Source organism: Salmo salar, chromosome 18 (genome assembly GCF_965601325.2).
Source record: "Salmo salar chromosome 18, fSalSal1, whole genome shotgun sequence".
In the NCBI taxonomy this organism is placed as follows: domain Eukaryota; kingdom Metazoa; phylum Chordata; class Actinopteri; order Salmoniformes; family Salmonidae; genus Salmo; species Salmo salar.
The window spans coordinates 102,316,840-102,341,673 of NC_138308.1; the positions used below are offsets into that span (position 1 = coordinate 102,316,840).

General features: G+C 48.9%; 1 protein-coding gene across 1 annotated transcript in view; it reads left to right on the forward strand.

The window, feature by feature from the left end:
• Positions 1-24,834, forward strand: part of LOC106591299 (uncharacterized) — a 105,905-nt gene that overhangs the window by 29,276 nt on the left and 51,795 nt on the right. Inside the window, exons 5-7 of the mRNA XM_082964613.1 lie at positions 7,592-7,621; positions 9,191-9,778; positions 22,218-22,475. Coding sequence (XP_082820739.1) covers positions 7,592-7,621; positions 9,191-9,778; positions 22,218-22,475 — 876 coding nt within the window. The remainder of the gene's footprint in view (positions 1-7,591; positions 7,622-9,190; positions 9,779-22,217; positions 22,476-24,834) is intronic.

Genomic DNA, 24,834 nt, shown 5'->3' on the forward strand with positions numbered 1-24,834 from the left:
TGGGTAGAGAGGAACCAGGCTCTGAGGGGTGACCAGTCCTCTACTGGCTGTACTGGGTAGAGAGGAACCAGGCTCTGAGGGGTGACCAGTCCTCTACTGGCTGTACTGGGTAGACCAGAGGAACCAGGCTCTGAGGGGTGACCAGTCCTCTACTGGCTGTACTGGGTAGAGAGGAACCAGGCTCTGAGGGGTGACCAGTCCTCTACTGGCTGTACTGGGTAGACCGAGGAACCAGGCTCTGAGGGGTGACCAGTCCTCTACTGGCTGTACTGGGTAGAGAGGAACCAGGCTCTGAGGGGTGACCAGTCCTCTACTGGCTGTACTGGGTAGACCAGAGGAACCAGGCTCTGAGGGGTGACCAGTCCTCTACTGGCTGTACTGGGTAGACCAGAGGAACCAGGCTCTGAGGGGTGACCAGTCCTCTACTGGCTGTACTGGGTAGAGAGGAACCAGGCTCTGAGGGGTGACCAGTCCTCTACTGGCTGTACTGGGTAGACCAGAGGAACCAGGCTCTGAGGGGTGACCAGTCCTCTACTGGCTGTACTGGGTAGAGAGGAACCAGGCTCTGAGGGGTGACCAGTCCTCTACTGGCTGTACTGGGTAGACCAGAGGAACCAGGCTCTGAGGGGTGACCAGTCCTCTACTGGCTGTACTGGGTAGAGAGGAACCAGGCTCTGAGGGGTGACCAGTCCTCTACTGGCTGTACTGGGTAGAGAGGAACCAGGCTCTGAGGGGTGACCAGTCCTCTACTGGCTGTACTGGGTAGAGAGGAACCAGGCTCTGAGGGGTGACCAGTCCTCTACTGGCTGTACTGGGTAGAGAGGAACCAGGCTCTGAGGGGTGACCAGTCCTCTACTGGCTGTACTGGGTAGCCAGAGGAACCAGGCTCTGAGGGGTGACCAGTCCTCTACTGGCTGTACTGGGTAGAGAGGAACCAGGCTCTGAGGGGTGACCAGTCCTCTACTGGCTGTACTGGGTAGACCAGAGGAACCAGGCTCTGAGGGGTGACCAGTCCTCTACTGGCTGTACTGGGTAGACCAGAGGAACCAGGCTCTGAGGGGTGACCAGTCCTCTACTGGCTGTACTGGGTAGAGAGGAACCAGGCTCTGAGGGGTGACCAGTCCTCTACTGGCTGTACTGGGTAGACCAGAGGAACCAGGCTCTGAGGGGTGACCAGTCCTCTACTGGCTGTACTGGGTAGAGAGGAACCAGGCTCTGAGGGGTGACCAGTCCTCTACTGGCTGTACTGGGTAGACCAGAGGAACCAGGCTCTGAGGGGTGACCAGTCCTCTACTGGCTGTACTGGGTAGACCAGAGGAACCAGGCTCTGAGGGGTGACCAGTCCTCTACTGGCTGTACTGGGTAGAGAGGAACCAGGCTCTGAGGGGTGACCAGTCCTCTACTGGCTGTACTGGGTAGACCAGAGGAACCAGGCTCTGAGGGGTGACCAGTCCTCTACTGGCTGTACTGGGTAGAGAGGAACCAGGCTCTGAGGGGTGACCAGTCCTCTACTGGCTGTACTGGGTAGACCAGAGGAACCAGGCTCTGAGGGGTGACCAGTCCTCTACTGGCTGTACTGGGTAGACCAGAGGAACCAGGCTCTGAGGGGTGACCAGTCCTCTACTGGCTGTACTGGGTAGAGAGGAACCAGGCTCTGAGGGGTGACCAGTCCTCTACTGGCTGTACTGGGTAGAGAGGAACCAGGCTCTGAGGGGTGACCAGTCCTCTACTGGCTGTACTGGGTAGAGAGGAACCAGGCTCTGAGGGGTGACCAGTCCTCTACTGGCTGTACTGGGTAGACCAGAGGAACCAGGCTCTGAGGGGTGACCAGTCCTCTACTGGCTGTACTGGGTAGACCAGAGGAACCAGGCTCTGAGGGGTGACCAGTCCTCTACTGGCTGTACTGGGTAGACCAGAGGAACCAGGCTCTGAGGGGTGACCAGTCCTCTACTGGCTGTACTGGGTAGACCAGAGGAACCAGGCTCTGAGGGGTGACCAGTCCTCTACTGGCTGTACTGGGTAGACCAGAGGAACCAGGCTCTGAGGGGTGACCAGTCCTCTACTGGCTGTACTGGGTAGACCAGAGGAACCAGGCTCTGAGGGGTGACCAGTCCTCTACTGGCTGTACTGGGTAGACCAGAGGAACCAGGCTCTGAGGGGTGACCAGTCCTCTACTGGCTGTACTGGGTAGAGAGGAACCAGGCTCTGAGGGGTGACCAGTCCTCTACTGGCTGTACTGGGTAGACCAGAGGAACCAGGCTCTGAGGGGTGACCAGTCCTCTACTGGCTGTACTGGGTAGACCAGAGGAACCAGGCTCTGAGGGGTGACCAGTCCTCTACTGGCTGTACTGGGTAGACCAGAGGAACCAGGCTCTGAGGGGTGACCAGTCCTCTACTGGCTGTACTGGGTAGACCAGAGGAACCAGGCTCTGAGGGGTGACCAGTCCTCTACTGGCTGTACTGGGTAGACCAGAGGAACCAGGCTCTGAGGGGTGACCAGTCCTCTACTGGCTGTACTGGGTAGACCAGAGGAACCAGGCTCTGAGGGGTGACCAGTCCTCTACTGGCTGTACTGGGTAGACCAGAGGAACCAGGCTCTGAGGGGTGACCAGTCCTCTACTGGCTGTACTGGGTAGAGAGGAACCAGGCTCTGAGGGGTGACCAGTCCTCTACTGGCTGTACTGGGTAGAGAGGAACCAGGCTCTGAGGGGTGACCAGTCCTCTACTGGCTGTACTGGGTAGAGAGGAACCAGGCTCTGAGGGGTGACCAGTCCTCTACTGGCTGTACTGGGTAGAGAGGAACCAGGCTCTGAGGGGTGACCAGTCCTCTACTGGCTGTACTGGGTAGAGAGGAACCAGGCTCTGAGGGGTGACCAGTCCTCTACTGGCTGTACTGGGTAGCCAGAGGAACCAGGCTCTGAGGGGTGACCAGTCCTCTACTGGCTGTACTGGGTAGAGAGGAACCAGGCTCTGAGGGGTGACCAGTCCTCTACTGGCTGTACTGGGTAGAGAGGAACCAGGCTCTGAGGGGTGACCAGTCCTCTACTGGCTGTACTGGGTAGAGAGGAACCAGGCTCTGAGGGGTGACCAGTCCTCTACTGGCTGTACTGGGTAGACCAGAGGAACCAGGCTCTGAGGGGTGACCAGTCCTCTACTGGCTGTACTGGGTAGAGAGGAACCAGGCTCTGAGGGGTGACCAGTCCTCTACTGGCTGTACTGGGTAGAGAGGAACCAGGCTCTGAGGGGTGACCAGTCCTCTACTGGCTGTACTGGGTAGAGAGGAACCAGGCTCTGAGGGGTGACCAGTCCTCTACTGGCTGTACTGGGTAGACCAGAGGAACCAGGCTCTGAGGGGTGACCAGTCCTCTACTGGCTGTACTGGGTAGAGAGGAACCAGGCTCTGAGGGGTGACCAGTCCTCTACTGGCTGTACTGGGTAGAGAGGAACCAGGCTCTGAGGGGTGACCAGTCCTCTACTGGCTGTACTGGGTAGAGAGGAACCAGGCTCTGAGGGGTGACCAGTCCTCTACTGGCTGTACTGGGTAGAGAGGAACCAGGCTCTGAGGGGTGACCAGTCCTCTACTGGCTGTACTGGGTAGACCAGAGGAACCAGGCTCTGAGGGGTGACCAGTCCTCTACTGGCTGTACTGGGTAGACCAGAGGAACCAGGCTCTGAGGGGTGACCAGTCCTCTACTGGCTGTACTGGGTAGAGAGGAACCAGGCTCTGAGGGGTGACCAGTCCTCTACTGGCTGTACTGGGTAGACCAGAGGAACCAGGCTCTGAGGGGTGACCAGTCCTCTACTGGCTGTACTGGGTAGACCAGAGGAACCAGGCTCTGAGGGGTGACCAGTCCTCTACTGGCTGTACTGGGTAGAGAGGAACCAGGCTCTGAGGGGTGACCAGTCCTCTACTGGCTGTACTGGGTAGACCAGAGGAACCAGGCTCTGAGGGGTGACCAGTCCTCTACTGGCTGTACTGGGTAGACCAGAGGAACCAGGCTCTGAGGGGTGACCAGTCCTCTACTGGCTGTACTGGGTAGACCAGAGGAACCAGGCTCTGAGGGGTGACCAGTCCTCTACTGGCTGTACTGGGTAGACCAGAGGAACCAGGCTCTGAGGGGTGACCAGTCCTCTACTGGCTGTACTGGGTAGACAGAGGAACCAGGCTCTGAGGGGTGACCAGTCCTCTACTGGCTGTACTGGGTAGACCAGAGGAACCAGGCTCTGAGGGGTGACCAGTCCTCTACTGGCTGTACTGGGTAGACCAGAGGAACCAGGCTCTGAGGGGTGACCAGTCCTCTACTGGCTGTACTGGGTAGAGAGGAACCAGGCTCTGAGGGGTGACCAGTCCTCTACTGGCTGTACTGGGTAGACCAGAGGAACCAGGCTCTGAGGGGTGACCAGTCCTCTACTGGCTGTACTGGGTAGACCAGAGGAACCAGGCTCTGAGGGGTGACCAGTCCTCTACTGGCTGTACTGGGTAGAGAGGAACCAGGCTCTGAGGGGTGACCAGTCCTCTACTGGCTGTACTGGGTAGACCAGAGGAACCAGGCTCTGAGGGGTGACCAGTCCTCTACTGGCTGTACTGGGTAGACCAGAGGAACCAGGCTCTGAGGGGTGACCAGTCCTCTACTGGCTGTACTGGGTAGAGAGGAACCAGGCTCTGAGGGGTGACCAGTCCTCTACTGGCTGTACTGGGTAGAGAGGAACCAGGCTCTGAGGGGTGACCAGTCCTCTACTGGCTGTACTGGGTAGACCAGAGGAACCAGGCTCTGAGGGGTGACCAGTCCTCTACTGGCTGTACTGGGTAGAGAGGAACCAGGCTCTGAGGGGTGACCAGTACTCTACTGGCTGTACTGGGTAGAGAGGAACCAGGCTCTGAGGGGTGACCAGTCCTCTACTGGCTGTACTGGGTAGAGAGGAACCAGGCTCTGAGGGGTGACCAGTCCTCTACTGGCTGTACTGGGTAGAGAGGAACCAGGCTCTGAGGGGTGACCAGTCCTCTACTGGCTGTACTGGGTAGACCAGAGGAACCAGGCTCTGAGGGGTGACCAGTCCTCTACTGGCTGTACTGGGTAGACCAGAGGAACCAGGCTCTGAGGGGTGACCAGTCCTCTACTGGCTGTACTGGGTAGACCAGAGGAACCAGGCTCTGAGGGGTGACCAGTCCTCTACTGGCTGTACTGGGTAGAGAGGAACCAGGCTCTGAGGGGTGACCAGTCCTCTACTGGCTGTACTGGGTAGACCAGAGGAACCAGGCTCTGAGGGGTGACCAGTCCTCTACTGGCTGTACTGGGTAGAGAGGAACCAGGCTCTGAGGGGTGACCAGTCCTCTACTGGCTGTACTGGGTAGAGAGGAACCAGGCTCTGAGGGGTGACCAGTCCTCTACTGGCTGTACTGGGTAGAGAGGAACCAGGCTCTGAGGGGTGACCAGTCCTCTACTGGCTGTACTGGGTAGAGAGGAACCAGGCTCTGAGGGGTGACCAGTCCTCTACTGGCTGTACTGGGTAGAGAGGAACCAGGCTCTGAGGGGTGACCAGTCCTCTACTGGCTGTACTGGGTAGAGAGGAACCAGGCTCTGAGGGGTGACCAGTCCTCTACTGGCTGTACTGGGTAGAGAGGAACCAGGCTCTGAGGGGTGACCAGTCCTCTACTGGCTGTACTGGGTAGACCAGAGGAACCAGGCTCTGAGGGGTGACCAGTCCTCTACTGGCTGTACTGGGTAGAGAGGAACCAGGCTCTGAGGGGTGACCAGTCCTCTACTGGCTGTACTGGGTAGACCAGAGGAACCAGGCTCTGAGGGGTGACCAGTCCTCTACTGGCTGTACTGGGTAGAGAGGAACCAGGCTCTGAGGGGTGACCAGTCCTCTACTGGCTGTACTGGGTAGAGAGGAACCAGGCTCTGAGGGGTGACCAGTCCTCTACTGGCTGTACTGGGTAGAGAGGAACCAGGCTCTGAGGGGTGACCAGTCCTCTACTGGCTGTACTGGGTAGAGAGGAACCAGGCTCTGAGGGGTGACCAGTCCTCTACTGGCTGTACTGGGTAGAGAGGAACCAGGCTCTGAGGGGTGACCAGTCCTCTACTGGCTGTACTGGGTAGACCAGAGGAACCAGGCTCTGAGGGGTGACCAGTCCTCTACTGGCTGTACTGGGTAGACCAGAGGAACCAGGCTCTGAGGGGTGACCAGTCCTCTACTGGCTGTACTGGGTAGAGAGGAACCAGGCTCTGAGGGGTGACCAGTCCTCTACTGGCTGTACTGGGTAGACCAGAGGAACCAGGCTCTGAGGGGTGACCAGTCCTCTACTGGCTGTACTGGGTAGAGAGGAACCAGGCTCTGAGGGGTGACCAGTCCTCTACTGGCTGTACTGGGTAGAGAGGAACCAGGCTCTGAGGGGTGACCAGTCCTCTACTGGCTGTACTGGGTAGACCAGAGGAACCAGGCTCTGAGGGGTGACCAGGATATAACTAGGAATGATCCATATCCTGTCCATTAGACTCTATTCATTTATACCAGGTTACCTTCAGTCCTGTATTGGATCAGGATATAACTAGGAATGATCCATATCCTGTCCATTAGACTCTATTCATTTATACCAGGTTACCTTCAGTCCTGTATTGGATCAGGATATAACTAGGAATGATCCATATCCTGTCCATTAGACTCTATTCATTTATACCAGGTTACCTTCAGTCCTGTATTGGATCAGGATATAACTAGGAATGATCCATATCCTGTCCATTAGACTCTATTCATTTATACCAGGTTACCTTCAGACCAGTCCTGTATTAGATCAGGATATAACTAGGAATGATCCATATCCTGTCCATTAGACTCTATTCATTTATACCAGGTTACCTTCAGTCCTGTATTGGATCAGGATATAACTAGGAATGATCCATATCCTGTCCATTAGACTCTATTCATTTATACCAGGTTACCTTCAGTCCTGTATTGGATCAGGATATAACTAGGAATGATCCATATCCTGTCCATTAGACTCTATTCATTTATACCAGGTTACCTTCAGTCCTGTATTAGATCAGGATATAACTAGGAATGATCCATATCCTGTCCATTAGACTCTATTCATTTATACCAGGTTACCTTCAGTCCTGTATTGGATCAGGATATAACTAGGAATGATCCATATCCTGTCCATTAGACTCTATTCATTTATACCAGGTTACCTTCAGTCCTGTATTAGATCAGGATATAACTAGGAATGATCCATATCCTGTCCATTAGACTCTATTCATTTATACCAGGTTACCTTCAGTCCTGTATTGGATCAGGATATAACTAGGAATGATCCATATCCTGTCCATTAGACTCTATTCATTTATACCAGGTTACCTTCAGTCCTGTATTGGATCAGGATATAACTATATATAGGTACCAGTGTGAAGCTTGTAGAGCAAAACGGGTGAATTACCTTTTTAGACCCCCAGACACTAAAGTCAGAGTTTAGTTTAGCATTATGCTAATTAGATTACCGAGTGGAACAGACATCCAGGCTTTTAATGATTATTAATTATTATTGTACTTTTTACTATTGTGCTTTTACACATTTGTTGTCTTTTGTCTACAGAGAAGCAAAGACAACGATTGGAAGAACGACGTAAGTGGGCTGTTGTCTTGTTAGAGTTTCACATAAAGAGATTATGATTATTACTATAATACTGATGGGTCAACTGTTAATCACAGACCTCATGGTTTATTACTATAATACTGATGGGTCAACTGTTAATCACAGACCTCATGGTTTATTACTATAATACTGATGGGTCAACTGTTAATCACAGACCTCATGGTTTATTACTATAATACTGATGGGTCAACTGTTAATCACAGACCTCATGGTTTATTACTATAATACTGATGGGTCAACTGTTAATCACAGACCTCATGGTTTATTACTATAATACTGATGGGTCAACTGTTAATCACAGACCTCATGGTTTATTACTATAATACTGATGGGTCAACTGTTAATCACAGACCTCATGGTTTATTACTATAATACTGATGGGTCAACTGTTAATCACAGACCTCATGGTTTATTACTATAATACTGATGGGTCAACTGTTAATCACAGACCTCATGGTTTATTACTATAATACTGATGGGTCAACTGTTAATCACAGACCTCATGGTTTATTACTATAATACTGATGGGTCAACTGTTAATCACAGACCTCATGGTTTATTACTATAATACTGATGGGTCAACTGTTAATCACAGACCTCATGGTTTATTACTATAATACTGATGGGTCAACTGTTAATCACAGACCTCATGGTTTATTACTATAATACTGATGGGTCAACTGTTAATCACAGACCTCATGGTTTATTACTATAATACTGATGGGTCAACTGTTAATCACAGACCTCATGGTTTATTACTATAATACTGATGGGTCAACTGTTAATCACAGACCTCATGGTTTATTACTATAATACTGATGGGTCAACTGTTAATCACAGACCTCATGGTTTATTACTATAATACTGATGGGTCAACTGTTAATCACAGACCTCATGGTTTATTACTATAATACTGATGGGTCAACTGTTAATCACAGACCTCATGGTTTATTACTATAATACTGATGGGTCAACTGTTAATCACAGACCTCATGGTTTATTACTATAATACTGATGGGTCAACTGTTAATCACAGACCTCATGGTTTATTACTATAATACTGATGGGTCAACTGTTAATCACAGACCTCATGGTTTATTACTATAATACTGATGGGTCAACTGTTAATCACAGACCTCATGGTTTTGTCTTGTTCTACAGTATATAACTCTACATCTAACCTGTCTAGTAATGTCCTCTTGTTCTACAGTATATAACTCTACATCTAACCTGTCTAGTAATGTCCTCTTGTTCTACAGTATATAACTCTACATCTAACCTGACTAGTAATGTCCTCTTGTTCTACAGTATATAACTCTACATCTAACCTGACTAGTAATGTCCTCTTGTTCTACAGTATATAACTCTACATCTAACCTGACTAGTAATGTCCTCTTGTTCTACAGTATATAACTCTACATCTAACCTGACTAGTAATGTCCTCTTGTTCTACAGTATATAACTCTACATCTAACCTGACTAGTAATGTCCTCTTGTTCTACAGTATATAACTCTACATCTGTTTTCTTTCCTGTCTAGGTGATGCCCGGTTTGTGGACAGACACAAGGATCACCTCATTCAGAAGGTTTCCGAGGGGAAATCTATAGCATCTGAGCTGCACCAGAAGGACTTGATCCCTGATGAGATGAACTCTCAGATCAGTGCTGCCAGGACCAGCCAGGACCAGATGAGACTGTTGTTCAAGGCCCTAGAAGAAGCAGAAGACACAACAAGAGTGAAATCAGCATTTTACAGGATTCTACTGGATCTGGAACCTTATCTAGTCTATCACCTGGGTAAGAACCTCTCTACCTCTGGTTACATATCACTGGAATATAAACCTTATCTAGTCTATCACCTGGGTAAGAACCTCTCTACCTCTGGTTACATATCACTGGAATATAAACCTGATCTAGTCTATCACCTGGGTAAGAACCTCTCTACCTCTGGTTACATATCACTGGAATATAAACCTGATCTAGTCTATCACCTGGGTAAGAACCTCTCTACCTCTGGTTACATATCACTGGAATATAAACCTTATCTAGTCTATCACCTGGGTAAGAACCTCTCTACCTCTGGTTACATATCACTGGAATATAAACCTTATCTAGTCTATCACCTGGGTAAGAACCTCTCTACCTCTGGTTACATATCACTGGAATATAAACCTTATCTAGTCTATCACCTGGGTAAGAACCTCTCTACCTCTGGTTACATATCACTGGAATATAAACCTTATCTAGTCTATCACCTGGGTAAGAACCTCTCTACCTCTGGTTACATATCACTGGAATATAAACCTTATCTAGTCTATCACCTGGGTAAGAACCTCTCTACCTCTGGTTACATATCACTGGAATATAAACCTTATCTAGTCTATCACCTGGGTAAGAACCTCTCTACCTCTGGTTACATATCACTGGAATATAAACCTGATCTAGTCTATCACCTGGGTAAGAACCTCTCTACCTCTGGTTACATATCACTGGAATATAAACCTTATCTAGTCTATCACCTGGGTAAGAACCTCTCTACCTCTGGTTACATATCACTGGAATATAAACCTTATCTAGTCTATCACCTGGGTAAGAACCTCTCTACCTCTGGTTACATATCACTGGAATATAAACCTTATCTAGTCTATCACCTGGGTAAGAACCTCTCTACCTCTGGTTACATATCACTGGAATATAAACCTTATCTAGTCTATCACCTGGGTAAGAACCTCTCTACCTCTGGTTACATATCACTGGAATATAAACCTTATCTAGTCTATCACCTGGGTAAGAACCTCTCTACCTCTGGTTACATATCACTGGAATATAAACCTTATCTAGTCTATCACCTGGGTAAGAACCTCTCTACCTCTGGTTACATATCACTGGAATATAAACCTTATCTAGTCTATCACCTGGGTAAGAACCTCTCTACCTCTGGTTACATATCACTGGAATATAAACCTTATCTAGTCTATCACCTGGGTAAGAACCTCTCTACCTCTGGTTACATATCACTGGAATATAAACCTTATCTAGTCTATCACCTGGGTAAGAACCTCTCTACCTCTGGTTACATATCACTGGAATATAAACCTTATCTAGTCTATCACCTGGGTAAGAACCTCTCTACCTCTGGTTACATATCACTGGAATATAAACCTTATCTAGTCTATCACCTGGGTAAGAACCTCTCTACCTCTGGTTACATATCACTGGAATATAAACCTTATCTAGTCTATCACCTGGGTAAGAACCTCTCTACCTCTGGTTACATATCACTGGAATATAAACCTTATCTAGTCTATCACCTGGGTAAGAACCTCTCTACCTCTGGTTACATATCACTGGAATATAAACCTTATCTAGTCTATCACCTGGGTAAGAACCTCTCTACCTCTGGTTACATATCACTGGAATATAAACCTTATCTAGTCTATCACCTGGGTAAGAACCTCTCTACCTCTGGTTACATATCACTGGAATATAAACCTTATCTAGTCTATCACCTGGGTAAGAACCTCTCTACCTCTGGTTACATATCACTGGAATATAAACCTTATCTAGTCTATCACCTGGGTAAGAACCTCTCTACCTCTGGTTACATATCACTGGAATATAAACCTTATCTAGTCTATCACCTGGGTAAGAACCTCTCTACCTCTGGTTACATATCACTGGAATATAAACCTGATCTAGTCTATCACCTGGGTAAGAACCTCTCTACCTCTGGTTACATATCACTGGAATATAAACCTTATCTAGTCTATCACCTGGGTAAGAACCTCTCTACCTCTGGTTACATATCACTGGAATATAAACCTTATCTAGTCTATCACCTGGGTAAGAACCTCTCTACCTCTGGTTACATATCACTGGAATATAAACCTGATCTAGTCTATCACCTGGGTAAGAACCTCTACTGGCTGTACTGGGTAGACCAGAGGAACCAGGCTCTGAGGGGTGACCAGTCCTCTACTGGCTGTACTGGGTAGACCAGAGGAACCAGGCTCTGAGGGGTGACCAGTCCTCTACTGGCTGTACTGGGTAGAAGAGGAACCAGGCTCTGAGGGGTGACCAGTCCTCTACTGGCTGTACTGGGTAGAGAGGAACCAGGCTCTGAGGGGTGACCAGTCCTCTACTGGCTGTACTGGGTAGAGGGGAACCAGGCTCTGAGGGGTGACCAGTCCTCTACTGGCTGTACTGGGTAGAGAGGAACCAGGCTCTGAGGGGTGACCAGTCCTCTACTGGCTGTACTGGGTAGAGAGGAACCAGGCTCTGAGGGGTGACCAGTCCTCTACTGGCTGTACTGGGTAGACCAGAGGAACCAGGCTCTGAGGGGTGACCAGTCCTCTACTGGCTGTACTGGGTAGACCAGAGGAACCAGGCTCTGAGGGGTGACCAGTCCTCTACTGGCTGTACTGGGTAGACCAGAGGAACCAGGCTCTGAGGGGTGACCAGTCCTCTACTGGCTGTACTGGGTAGACCGGAGGAACCAGGCTCTGAGGGGTGACCAGTCCTCTACTGGCTGTACTGGGTAGAGAGGAACCAGGCTCTGAGGGGTGACCAGTCCTCTACTGGCTGTACTGGGTAGACCAGAGGAACCAGTCTCTGAGGGGTGACCAGTCCTCTACTGGCTGTACTGGGTAGAGGGGAACCAGGCTCTGAGGGGTGACCAGTCCTCTACTGGCTGTACTGGGTAGAGAGGAACCAGGCTCTGAGGGGTGACCAGTCCTCTACTGGCTGTACTGGGTAGAGGGGAACCAGGCTCTGAGGGGTGACCAGTCCTCTACTGGCTGTACTGGGTAGAGGGGAACCAGGCTCTGAGGAGGTACCAGCAGGGTTTGATAATAACATGATGGTTTTATGTGTCAACATGTCTTCTAACTGACTGTTTTTTCTTATCATCTACAGGTCTATTTGATGACGCTCATTGGTAAGTAGTGTGTTTGTGTCTGATGTTCCTACCTGTCTGTCTTTGTTCCTGTCCATCTGTTCTGGTTGCAAGATGAATTTATATCCCCCCCCCATCCCTAAATATATACTGTATATTTTATATTCATATATTTAACCTTTTTTAACTAGGAAAGTCAGTTCAGAATAAATTGTTATTGACATAGACGTCCTACCAAAAGGCTAAAGGACTCCTGCTGGGACGGGGCTGGGATTAAAAATACAAAACAAATATAGGACAAAACACACATCACGACAAGAGAGACAACACAACACTACATACAGAGATACCTAAGACAACAACACAGCATGGTAGCAACACATGACAGCACAGCATGGTAGCAACACATGACAACACAGCATGGTAGAAACACAGCATGGTAGAAACACATAACACAGCATGGTAGAAACACATAACACAGCATGGTAGCAACACATGACAACACAGCATGGTAGCAACACAGCATGGTAGAAACACATAACACAGCATGGTAGAAACACATGACAACACAGCATGGTAGCAACACATGACAACACAGCATGGTAGAAACACAGCATGGTAGAAACACATAACACAGCATGGTAGAAACACATAACACAGCATGGTAGCAACACATGACAACAAAGCATGGTAGCAACACAGCATGGTAGAAACACATAACACAGCATGGTAGAAACACATAACACAGCATGGTAGCACCACATGACAACACAGCATGGTAGCAACACAGCATGGTAGCAACACATGACAACACAGCATGGTAGCAACACAGCATGGTAGAAACACAGCATGGTAGCAACACAGGACAACACAGCATGGTAGCAACACATGACAACACAGCATGGTAGCAACACATGACAACACAGCATGGTAGCAACACAGCATGGTAGAAACACATAACACAGCATGGTAGCAACACATGACAACACAGCATGGTAGCAACACAGCATGGTAGAAACACATAACACAGCATGGTAGCAACACATGACAACACAGCATGGTAGAAGCACATGACAACACAGCATGGTAGAAACACAGCATGGTAGAAACACATAACACAGCATGGTAGCAACACATGACAACACAGCATGGTAGCAACACAGCATGGTAGCAACACAGGACAACACAGCATGGTAGCAACACAGCATGGTAGAAACACATAACACAGCATGGTAGCAACACATGACAACACAGCATCGTAGCAACACAGCATGGTAGCAACACATGACAACACAGCATGGTAGCAACACAGCATGGTAGAAACACATAACACAGCATGGTAGCAACACATGACAACACAGCATGGTAGCAACACAGCATGGTAGCAACACAGGACAACACAGCATGGTAGAAACACAGCATGGTAGAAACACATAACACAGCATGGTAGCAACACAGCATGGTAGCAACACATAACAACACAGCATGGTAGCAACACAGCATGGTAGCAACACATGACAACACAGCATGGTAGCAACACATGACAACACAGCATGGTAGCAACACATGACAACACAGCATGGTAGCAACACATAACAACACAGCATGGTAGCAACACAGCATGGTAGCAACACAGCATGGTAGCAACACATGACAACACAGCATGGTAGCAACACAGCATGGTAGCAACACATGACAACACAGCATGGTAGCAACACAGCATGGTAGCAACACAGCATGGTAGCAACACATAACACAGCATGGTAGCAACACATAACAACACAGCATGGTAGCAACACAGCATGGTAGCAACACATGACAACACAGCATGGTAGCAACACATGACAACACAGCATGGTAGCAACACATAACAACACAGCATGGTAGCAACACAGCATGGTAGCAACACATGACAGCACAGCATGGTAGCAACACAGCATGGTAGAAACACATAACAACACAGCATGGTAGCAACACATGACAACACAGCCTGGTAGCAACACAGCATGGTAGAAACACAGCATGGCAGCAACACATGACAACACAGCATGGTAGCAACACATGACAACACAGCCTGGTAGCAACACAGCATGGTAGCAACACATGACAACACAGCCTGGTAGCAACACAGCATGGTAGCAACACATGACAACACAGCATGGTAGCAACACATGACAACACAGCCTGGTAGCAACACAGCATGGTAGCAACACATGACAACACAACATGGTAGAAACACAGCATGGTAGTAACACATGACAACACAGCATGGTAGCAGAACACATGACAACACAGCATGGTAGCAACACAGCATGGCAGCAACACATGATAACACTGCATGGTAGCAACACAGCATGGTAGCAACACATGACAGCACAGCATGGTAGAAACACAGCATTGTAGCAACACATAACAACACAGCATGGTAGCAACACATAACAACACAGCATGGTAGCAACACATAACAACACAGCATGGTAGCAACACAGCATGGTAGCAACACATAACAACACAGCATGGTAGCAACACAGCATGGTAGCAACACATAACACAGCATGGTAGCAACACATGACAACACAGCATGGTAGCAACACAGCATGGTAGAAACACATAACAACACAGAATGGTAGCAACACAGCATGGTAGCAACACATAACAACACAGAATGGTAGCAACACAGCATGGCAGCAACACATGACAACACAGCATGGTAGCAACACAGCATGGTAGAAACACATAACAACACAGAATGGTAGCAACACAGCATGATAGCAACACATAACAACACAGAATGGTAGCAACACAGCATGGCAGCAACACATGACAACACAGCATGGTAGCAACACATGACAACACAGCATGGTAGCAACACATGACAACACAGCATGGTAGCAACACATGACAACACAGCATGGTAGCAACACAGCATGGTAGAAACACATAACAACACAGAATGGTAGCAACACAGCATGGTAGAAACACATAACAACACAGCATGGTAGTAACACAGCATGGTAGCAACACATGACAACACAACATGGCAGCAACACAGCATGGTAGCAACATGACAACACAGCATGGTAGCAACACAGCATGGTAGCAACACATAACAACACAGCATGGCAGCAACACAGCATGGCAGCAACACAGCATGGTAGAAACACAGCATGGTAGAAACACATGACAACACAGCATGGTAGCAACACATGACAACACAGCATGGTAGCAACACTTGACAACACAGCATGGCAGCAACACATGACAATACAGCATGGTAGCAACACAGCATGGTAGAAACACATGACAACACAGCATGGTAGCAACACATGACAACACAGCATGGTAGAAACACAGCATGGTAGCAACACAGCATGGTAGAAACACAGCATGGTAGCAACATTATTGGGCACAGACAACAGCACAAAGGTCAAGAAGGTAGAGACACCAATACATCACACAAAGCATCCAATGATTATTTCATGGGTAGACCAGAGGAACCAGGCTCTGAGGGGTGACCAGTCCTCTACTGGCTGTACTGGGTAGACCAGAGGAACCAGGCTCTGAGGGGTGACCAGTCCTCTACTGGCTGTACTGGGTAGAGAGGAACCAGGCTCTGAGGGGTGACCAGTCCTCTACTGGCTGTACTGGGTAGACCAGAGGAACCAGGCTATGAGGGTTGACCAGTCCTCTACTGGCTGTACTGGTTAGAGAGGAACCAGGCTCTGAGGGGTGACCAGTCCTCTACTGGCTGTACTGGGTAGAGAGGAACCAGGCTCTGAGGGGTGACCAGTCCTCTACTGGCTGTACTGGGTAGAGAGGAACCAGGCTCTGAGGGGTGACCAGTCCTCTACTGGCTGTACTGGGTAGAGAGGAACCAGGCTCTGAGGGGTGACCAGTCCTCTACTGGCTGTACTGGTTAGAGAGGAACCAGGCTCTGAGGGGTGACCAGTCCTCTACTGGCTGTACTGGGTAGACCAGAGGAACCAGGCTCTGAGGGGTGACCAGTCCTCTACTGGCTGTACTGGGTAGACCAGAGGAACCAGGCTCTGAGGGGTGACCAGTCCTCTACTGGCTGTACTGGGTAGACCAGAGGAACCAGGCTTTGAGGGGTGACCAGTCCTCTACTGGCTGTACTGGGTAGAGAGGAAGCAGGCTCTGATGGGTGACCAGTCCTCTACTGGCTGTACTGGGTAGAAAGGAACCAGGCTCTGAGGGGTGACCAGTCCTCTACTGGCTGTACTGGGTAGAGAGGAACCAGGATCTGAGGGGTGGCCAGTCCTCTACTGGCTGTACTGGGTAGAGAGGAACCAGGCTCTGAGGGGTGACCAGTCCTCTACTGGCTGTACTGGGTAGAGAGGAACCAGGCTCTGAGGGGTGACCAGTCCTCTACTGGCTGTACTGGGTAGAGAGGAACCAGGCTCTGAGGGGTGACCAGTCCTCTACTGGCTGTACTGGGTAGACCAGAGGAACCAGGCTCTGAGGGGTGACCAGTCCTCTACTGGCTGTACTGGGTAGACCAGAGGAACCAGGCTCTGAGGGGTGACCAGTCCTCTACTGGCTGTACTGGGTAGAAAGGAACCAGGCTCTGAGGGGTGACCAGTCCTCTACTGGCTGTACTGGGTAGAGAGGAACCAGGATCTGAGGGGTGGCCAGTCCTCTACTGGCTGTACTGGGTAGACCAGAGGAACCAGGCTCTGAGGGGTGACCAGTCCTCTACTGGCTGTACTGGGTAGACCAGAGGAACCAGGCTCTGAGGGGTGACCAGTCCTCTACTGGCTGTACTGGGTAGAGAGGAACCAGGCTCTGAGGGGTGGCCAGTCCTCTACTGGCTGTACTGGGTAGAGGGGAACCAGGCTCTGAGGGGTGACCAGTCCTCTACTGGCTTTACCGGGTAGACCAGAGGAACCAGGCTCTGAGGGGTGACCAGTCCTCTACTGACTGTACTGGGTAGACCAGAGGAACCAGGCTCTGAGGGGTGACCAGTCCTCTACTGGCTGTACTGGGTAGAGAGGAACCAGGATCTGAGGGGTGGCCAGTCCTCTACTGGCTGTACTGGGTAGACCAGAGGAACCAGGCTCTGAGGGGTGACCAGTCCTCTACTGGCTGTACTGGGTAGACCAGAGGAACCAGGCTCTGAGGGGTGACCAGTCCTCTACTGGCTGTACTGGGTAGACCAGAGGAACCAGGCTCTGAGGGGTGACCAGTCCTCTACTGGCTGTACTGGGTAGACCAGAGGAACCAGGCTCTGAGGGGTGACCAGTCCTCTACTGGCTGTACTGGGTAGAAAGGAACCAGGCTCTGAGGGGTGACCAGTCCTCTACTGGCTTTACTGGGTAGAGAGGAACCAGGATCTGAGGGGTGGCCAGTCCTCTACTGGCTGTACTGGGTAGACCAGAGGAACCAGGCTCTGAGGGGTGACCAGTCCTCTACTGGCTGTACTGGGTAGACCAGAGGAACCAGGCTCTGAGGGGTGACCAGTCCTCTACTGGCTGTACTGGGTAGACCAGAGGAACCAGGCTCTGAGGGGTGGCCAGTCCTCTACTGGCTGTACTAGGTAGAGAGGAACCAGGCTCTGAGGGGTGGCCAGTCCTCTACTGGCTGTACTGGGTAGAGGGGAACCAGGCTCTGAGGGGTGACCAGTCCTCTACTGGCTGTACTGGGTAGACCAGAGGAACCAGGCTCTGAGGGGTGACCAGTCCTCTACTGGCTGTACTGGGTAGAGGGGAACCAGGCTCTGAGGGGTGACCAGTCCTCTACTGGCTGTACTGGGTAGAGAGGAACCAGGCTCTGAGGGGTGGCCAGTCCTCTACTGGCTGTACTGGGTAGACCAGAGGAACCAGGCTCTGAGGGGTGACCAGTCCTCTACTGGCTTTACCGGGTAGACCAGAGGAACCAGGCTCTGAGGGGTGACCAGTCCTCTACTGACTGTACTGGGTAGACCAGAGGAACCAGGCTCTGAGGGGTGACCAGTCCTCTACTGGCTGTACTGGGTAGAGGGGAACCAGGCTCTGAGGGGTGACCAGTCCTCTACTGGCTGTACTGGGTAGACCAGAGGAACCAGGCTCTGAGGGGTGACCAGTCCTCTACTGGCTGTACTGGGTAGACCAGAGGAACCAGGCTCTGAGGGGTGACCAGTCCTCTACTGGCTGTACTTGGTAGACCAGAGGAACCAGGCTCTGAGGGGTGACCAGTCCTCTACTGGCTGTACTGGGTAGAGAGGAACCAGGCTCTGAGGGGTGACCAGTCCTATACTGGCTGTACTGGGTAGAGAGGAACCAGGCTCTGAGGGGTGACCAGTCCTATACTGGCTGTACTGGGTAGACCAGAGGAACCAGGCTCTGAGGTGTGACCAGTCCTCTACTGGCTGTACTGGGTAGAGAGGAACCAGGCTCTGAGGGGTGACCAGTACTCTACTGGCTGTACTGGGTAGAGAGGAACCAGGCTCTGAGGGGTGACCAGTCCTCTACTGGCTGTACTGGGTAGAGAGGAACCAGGCTCTGAGGGGTAACCAGTCCTCTACTGGCTGTACTGGGTAGACCAGAGGAACCAGGCTCTGAGGGGTGACCAGTACTCTACTGGCTGTACTGGGTAGAGAGGAACCAGGCTCTGAGGTGTGACCAGTCCTCTACTGGCTGTACTGGGTAGACCAGAGGAACCAGGCTCTGAGGGGTGACCAGTCCTATACTGGCTGTACTGGGTAGAGAGGAACCAGGCTCTGAGAGGTGACCAGTACTCTACTGGCTGTACTGGGTAGAGAGGAACCAGGCTCTGAGGGGTGACCAGTCCTCTACTGGCTGTACTGGGTAGAGAGGAACCAGGCTCTGAGGGGTGACCAGTACTCTACTGGCTGTACTGGGTAGAGAGGAACCAGGCTCTGAGGGGTGACCAGTCCTCTACTGGCTGTACTGGGTAGAGAGGAACCAGGCTCTGAGGGGTGACCAGTCCTCTACTGGCTGTACTGGGTAGAGAGGAACCAGGCTCTGAGGGGTGACCAGTCCTCTACTGGCTGTACTGGGTAGAGAGGAACCAGGCTCTGAGGGGTGACCAGTCCTCTACTGGCTGTACTGGGTAGACCAGAGGAACCAGGCTCTGAGGGGTGACCAGTCCTCTACTGGCTGTACTGGGTAGAGAGGATCCAGGCTCTGAGGGGTGACCAGTCCTCTACTGGCTGTACTGGGTAGAGAGGAACCAGGCTCTGAGGGGTGACCAGTCCTCTACTGGCTGTACTGGGTAGAGAGGAACCAGGCTCTGAGGGGTGACCAGTACTCTACTGGCTGTACTGGGTAGACCAGAGGAACCAGGCTCTGAGAGGTGACCAGTCCTCTACTGGCTGTACTGGGTAGAGAGGAACCAGGCTCTGAGGGGTGACCAGTCCTCTACTGGCTGTACTGGGTAGACCAGAGGAACCAGGCTCTGAGGGGTGACCAGTCCTCTACTGGCTGTACTGGGTAGAGAGGATCCAGGCTCTGAGGGGTGACCAGTCCTCTACTGGCTGTACTGGGTAGAGAGGAACCAGGCTCTGAGGGGTGACCAGTCCTCTACTGGCTGTACTGGATAGAGAGGAACCAGGCTCTGAGGGGTGACCAGTCCTCTACTGGCTGTACTGGGTAGACCAGAGGAACCAGGCTCTGAGGGGTGACCAGTCCTCTACTGGCTGTACTGGGTAGACCAGAGGAACCAGGCTCTGAGGGGTGACCAGGATATAACTAGGAATGACCCATATCCTGTCCATTAGACTCCATTCATTTATACCAGGTTACCTTCAGTCCTGTATTAGATCAGGATATAACTAGGAATGATCCATATCCTGTCCATTAGACTCTATTCATTTATACCAGGTTACCTTCAGACCAGTCCTGTATTAGATCAGGATATAACTAGGAATGACCCATATCCTGTCCATTAGACTCTATTCATTTATACCAGGTTACCTTCAGTCCTGTATTGGATCAGGATATAACTAGGAATGATCCATATCCTGTCCATTAGACTCTATTCATTTATACCAGGTTACCTTCAGTCCTGTATTAGATCAGGATATAACTAGGAATGATCCATATCCTGTCCATTAGACTCTATTCATTTATACCAGGTTACCTTCAGTCCTGTATTGGATCAGGATATAACTAGGAATGATCCATATCCTGTCCATTAGACTCTATTCATTTATACCAGGTTACCTTCAGTCCTGTATTGGATCAGGATATAACTATATATAGGTACCAGTGTGAAGCTTGTAGAGCAAAACGGGTGAATTACCTTTTTAGACCCCCAGACACTAAAGTCAGAGTTTAGTTTAGCATTATGCTAATTAGATTACCGAGTGGAACAGACATCCAGGCTTTTAATGATTATTAATTATTATTGTACTTTTTACTATTGTGCTTTTATACATTTGTTTCTTTTGTCTACAGAGAAGCAGCAAAGACAACGAGGGAAGAACGACGTAAGTGGGCTGTTGTCTTGTTAGAGTTTCACATAAAGAGATTATGATTATCACTATAATACTGATGGGTCAACTGTTAATCACAGACCTCATGGTTTATTACTATAATACTGATGGGTCAACTGTTAATCACAGACCTCATGGTTTATTACTATAATACTGATGGGTCAACTGTTAATCACAGACCTCATGGTTTATTACTATAATACTGATGGGTCAACTGTTAATCACAGACCTCATGGTTTATTACTATAATACTGATGGGTCAACTGTTAATCACAGACCTCATGGTTTATTACTATAATACTGATGGGTCAACTGTTAATCACAGACCTCATGGTTTATTACTATAATACTGATGGGTCAACTGTTAATCACAGACCTCATGGTTTATTACTATAATACTGATGGGTCAACTGTTAATCACAGACCTCATGGTTTATTACTATAATACTGATGGGTCAACTGTTAATCACAGACCTCATGGTTTATTACTATAATACTGATGGGTCAACTGTTAATCACAGACCTCATGGTTTATTACTATAATACTGATGGGTCAACTGTTAATCACAGACCTCATGGTTTATTACTATAATACTGATGGGTCAACTGTTAATCACAGACCTCATGGTTTATAACTATAATACTGATGGGTCAACTGTTAATCACAGACCTCATGGTTTATTACTATAATACTGATGGGTCAACTGTTAATCACAGACCTCATGGTTTATTACTATAATACTGATGGGTCAACTGTTAATCACAGACCTCATGGTTTATTACTATAATACTGATGGGTCAACTGTTAATCACAGACCTCATGGTTTATTACTATAATACTGATGGGTCAACTGTTAATCACAGACCTCATGGTTTTGTCTTGTTCTACAGTATATAACTCTACATCTAACCTGACTAGTAATGTCCTCTTGTTCTACAGTATATAACTCTACATCTAACCTGACTAGTAATGTCCTCTTGTTCTACAGTATATAACTCTACATCTAACCTGTCTAGTAATGTCCTCTTGTTCTACAGTATATAACTCTACATCTAACCTGTCTAGTAATGTCCTCTTGTTCTACAGTATATAACTCTACATCTAACCTGACTAGTAATGTCCTCTTGTTCTACAGTATATAACTCTACATCTAACCTGACTAGTAAAGTCCTCTTGTTCTACAGTATATAACTCTACATCTGTTTTCTTTCCTGTCTAGTTGATGCCCAGTTTGTGGACAGACACAAGGATCACCTCATTCAGAAGGTTTCCGAGGGGAAATCTATAGCATCTGAGCTGCACCAGAAGGACTTGATCCCTGATGAGATGAACTCTCGGATCAGTGCTGCTGCGACCAGCCAGGACCAGATGAGACTGTTGTTCTTGGCCCTAGAAGAAGCAGAAGACACAACAAGAGTGAAATCAGCATTTTACAGGATTCTACTGGATCTGGAACCTTATCTAGTCTATCACCTGGGTAAGAACCTCTCTACCTCTGGTTACATATCACTGGAATATAAACCTTATCTAGTCTATCACCTGGGTAAGAACCTCTCTACCTCTGGTTACATATCACTGGAATATAAACCTTATCTAGTCTATCACCTGGGTAAGAACCTCTCTACCTCTGGTTACATATCACTGGAATATAAACCTTATCTAGTCTATCACCTGGGTAAGAACCTCTCTACCTCTGGTTACATATCACTGGAATATAAACCTTATCTAGTCTATCACCTGGGTAAGAACCTCTCTACCTCTGGTTACATATCACTGGAATATAAACCTTATCTAGTCTATCACCTGGGTAAGAACCTCTCTACCTCTGGTTACATATCACTGGAATATAAACCTTATCTAGTCTATCACCTGGGTAAGAACCTCTCTACCTCTGGTTACATATCACTGGAATATAAACCTTATCTAGTCTATCACCTGGGTAAGAATCTCTCTACCTCTGGTTACATATCACTGGAATATAAACCTGATCTAGTCTATCACCTGGGTAAGAACCTCTCTACCTCTGGTTACATATCACTGGAATATAAACCTTATCTAGTCTATCACCTGGGTAAGAACCTCTCTACCTCTGGTTACATATCACTGGAATATAAACCTTATCTAGTCTATCACCTGGGTAAGAACCTCTCTACCTCTGGTTACATATCACTGGAATATAAACCTTATCTAGTCTATCACCTGGGTAAGAACCTCTCTACCTCTGGTTACATATCACTGGAATATAAACCTTATCTAGTCTATCACCTGGGTAAGAACCTCTCTACCTCTGGTTACATATCACTGGAATATAAACCTTATCTAGTCTATCACCTGGGTAAGAACCTCTCTACCTCTGGTTACATATCACTGGAATATAAACCTTATCTAGTCTATCACCTGGGTAAGAACCTCTCTACCTCTGGTTACATATCACTGGAATATAAACCTTATCTAGTCTATCACCTGGGTAAGAACCTCTCTACCTCTGGTTACATATCACTGGAATATAAACCTTATCTAGTCTATCACCTGGGTAAGAACCTCTCTACCTCTGGTTACATATCACTGGAATATAAACCTTATCTAGTCTATCACCTGGGTAAGAACCTCTCTACCTCTGGTTACATATCACTGGAATATAAACCTTATCTAGTCTATCACCTGGGTAAGAACCTCTCTACCTCTGGTTACATATCACTGCAATATAAACCTTATCTAGTCTATCACCTGGGTAAGAACCTCTCTACCTCTGGTTACATATCACTGGAATATAAACCTTATCTAGTCTATCACCTGGGTAAGAACCTCTCTACCTCTGGTTACATATCACTGGAATATAAACCTTATCTAGTCTATCACCTGGGTAAGAACCTCTCTACCTCTGGTTACATATAACTGGAATATAAACCTTATCTAGTCTATCACCTGGGTAAGAACCTCTCTACCTCTGGTTACATATCACTGGAATATAAACCTGATCTAGTCTATCACCTGGGTAAGAACCTCTCTACCTCTGGTTACATATCACTGGAATATAAACCTTATCTAGTCTATCACCTGGGTAAGAACCTCTCTACCTCTGGTTACATATCACTGGAATATAAACCTTATCTAGTCTATCACCTGGGTAAGAACCTCTACTGGCTGTACTGGGTAGACCAGAGGAACCAGGCTCTGAGGGGTGACCAGTCCTCTACTGGCTGTACTGGGTAGAGAGGAACCAGGCTCTGAGGGTTGACCAGTCCTCTACTGGCTGTACTGGGTAGAGAGGAACCAGGCTCTGAGGGGTGACCAGTCCTCTACTGGCTGTACTGGGTAGAGAGGAACCAGGCTCTGAGGGGTGACCAGTCCTCTACTGGCTGTACTGGGTAGAGAGGAACCAGGCTCTGAGGGGTGACCAGTCCTCTACTGGCTGTACTGGGTAGAGAGGAACCAGGCTCTGAGGGGTGACCAGTCCTCTACTGGCTGTACTGGGTAGAGAGGAACCAGGCTCTGAGGGGTGACCAGTCCTCTACTGGCTGTACTGGGTAGAGAGGAACCAGGCTCTGAGGGGTGACCAGTCCTCTACTGGCTGTACTGGGTAGACCAGAGGAACCAGGCTCTGAGGGGTGACCAGTCCTCTACTGGCTGTACTGGGTAGAGGGGAACCAGGCTCTGAGGAGGTACCAGCAGGGTTTGATAATAACATGATGTTTTTATGTGTCAACATGTCTTCTAACTGACTGTTTTTTCTTATCATCCACAGGTGGATCTGATGACGCCATTAGTAAGTAGTGTGTTTGTGTCTGATGTTCCTACCTGTCTGTCTTTGTTCCTGTCCATCTGTTTTGGTTGCA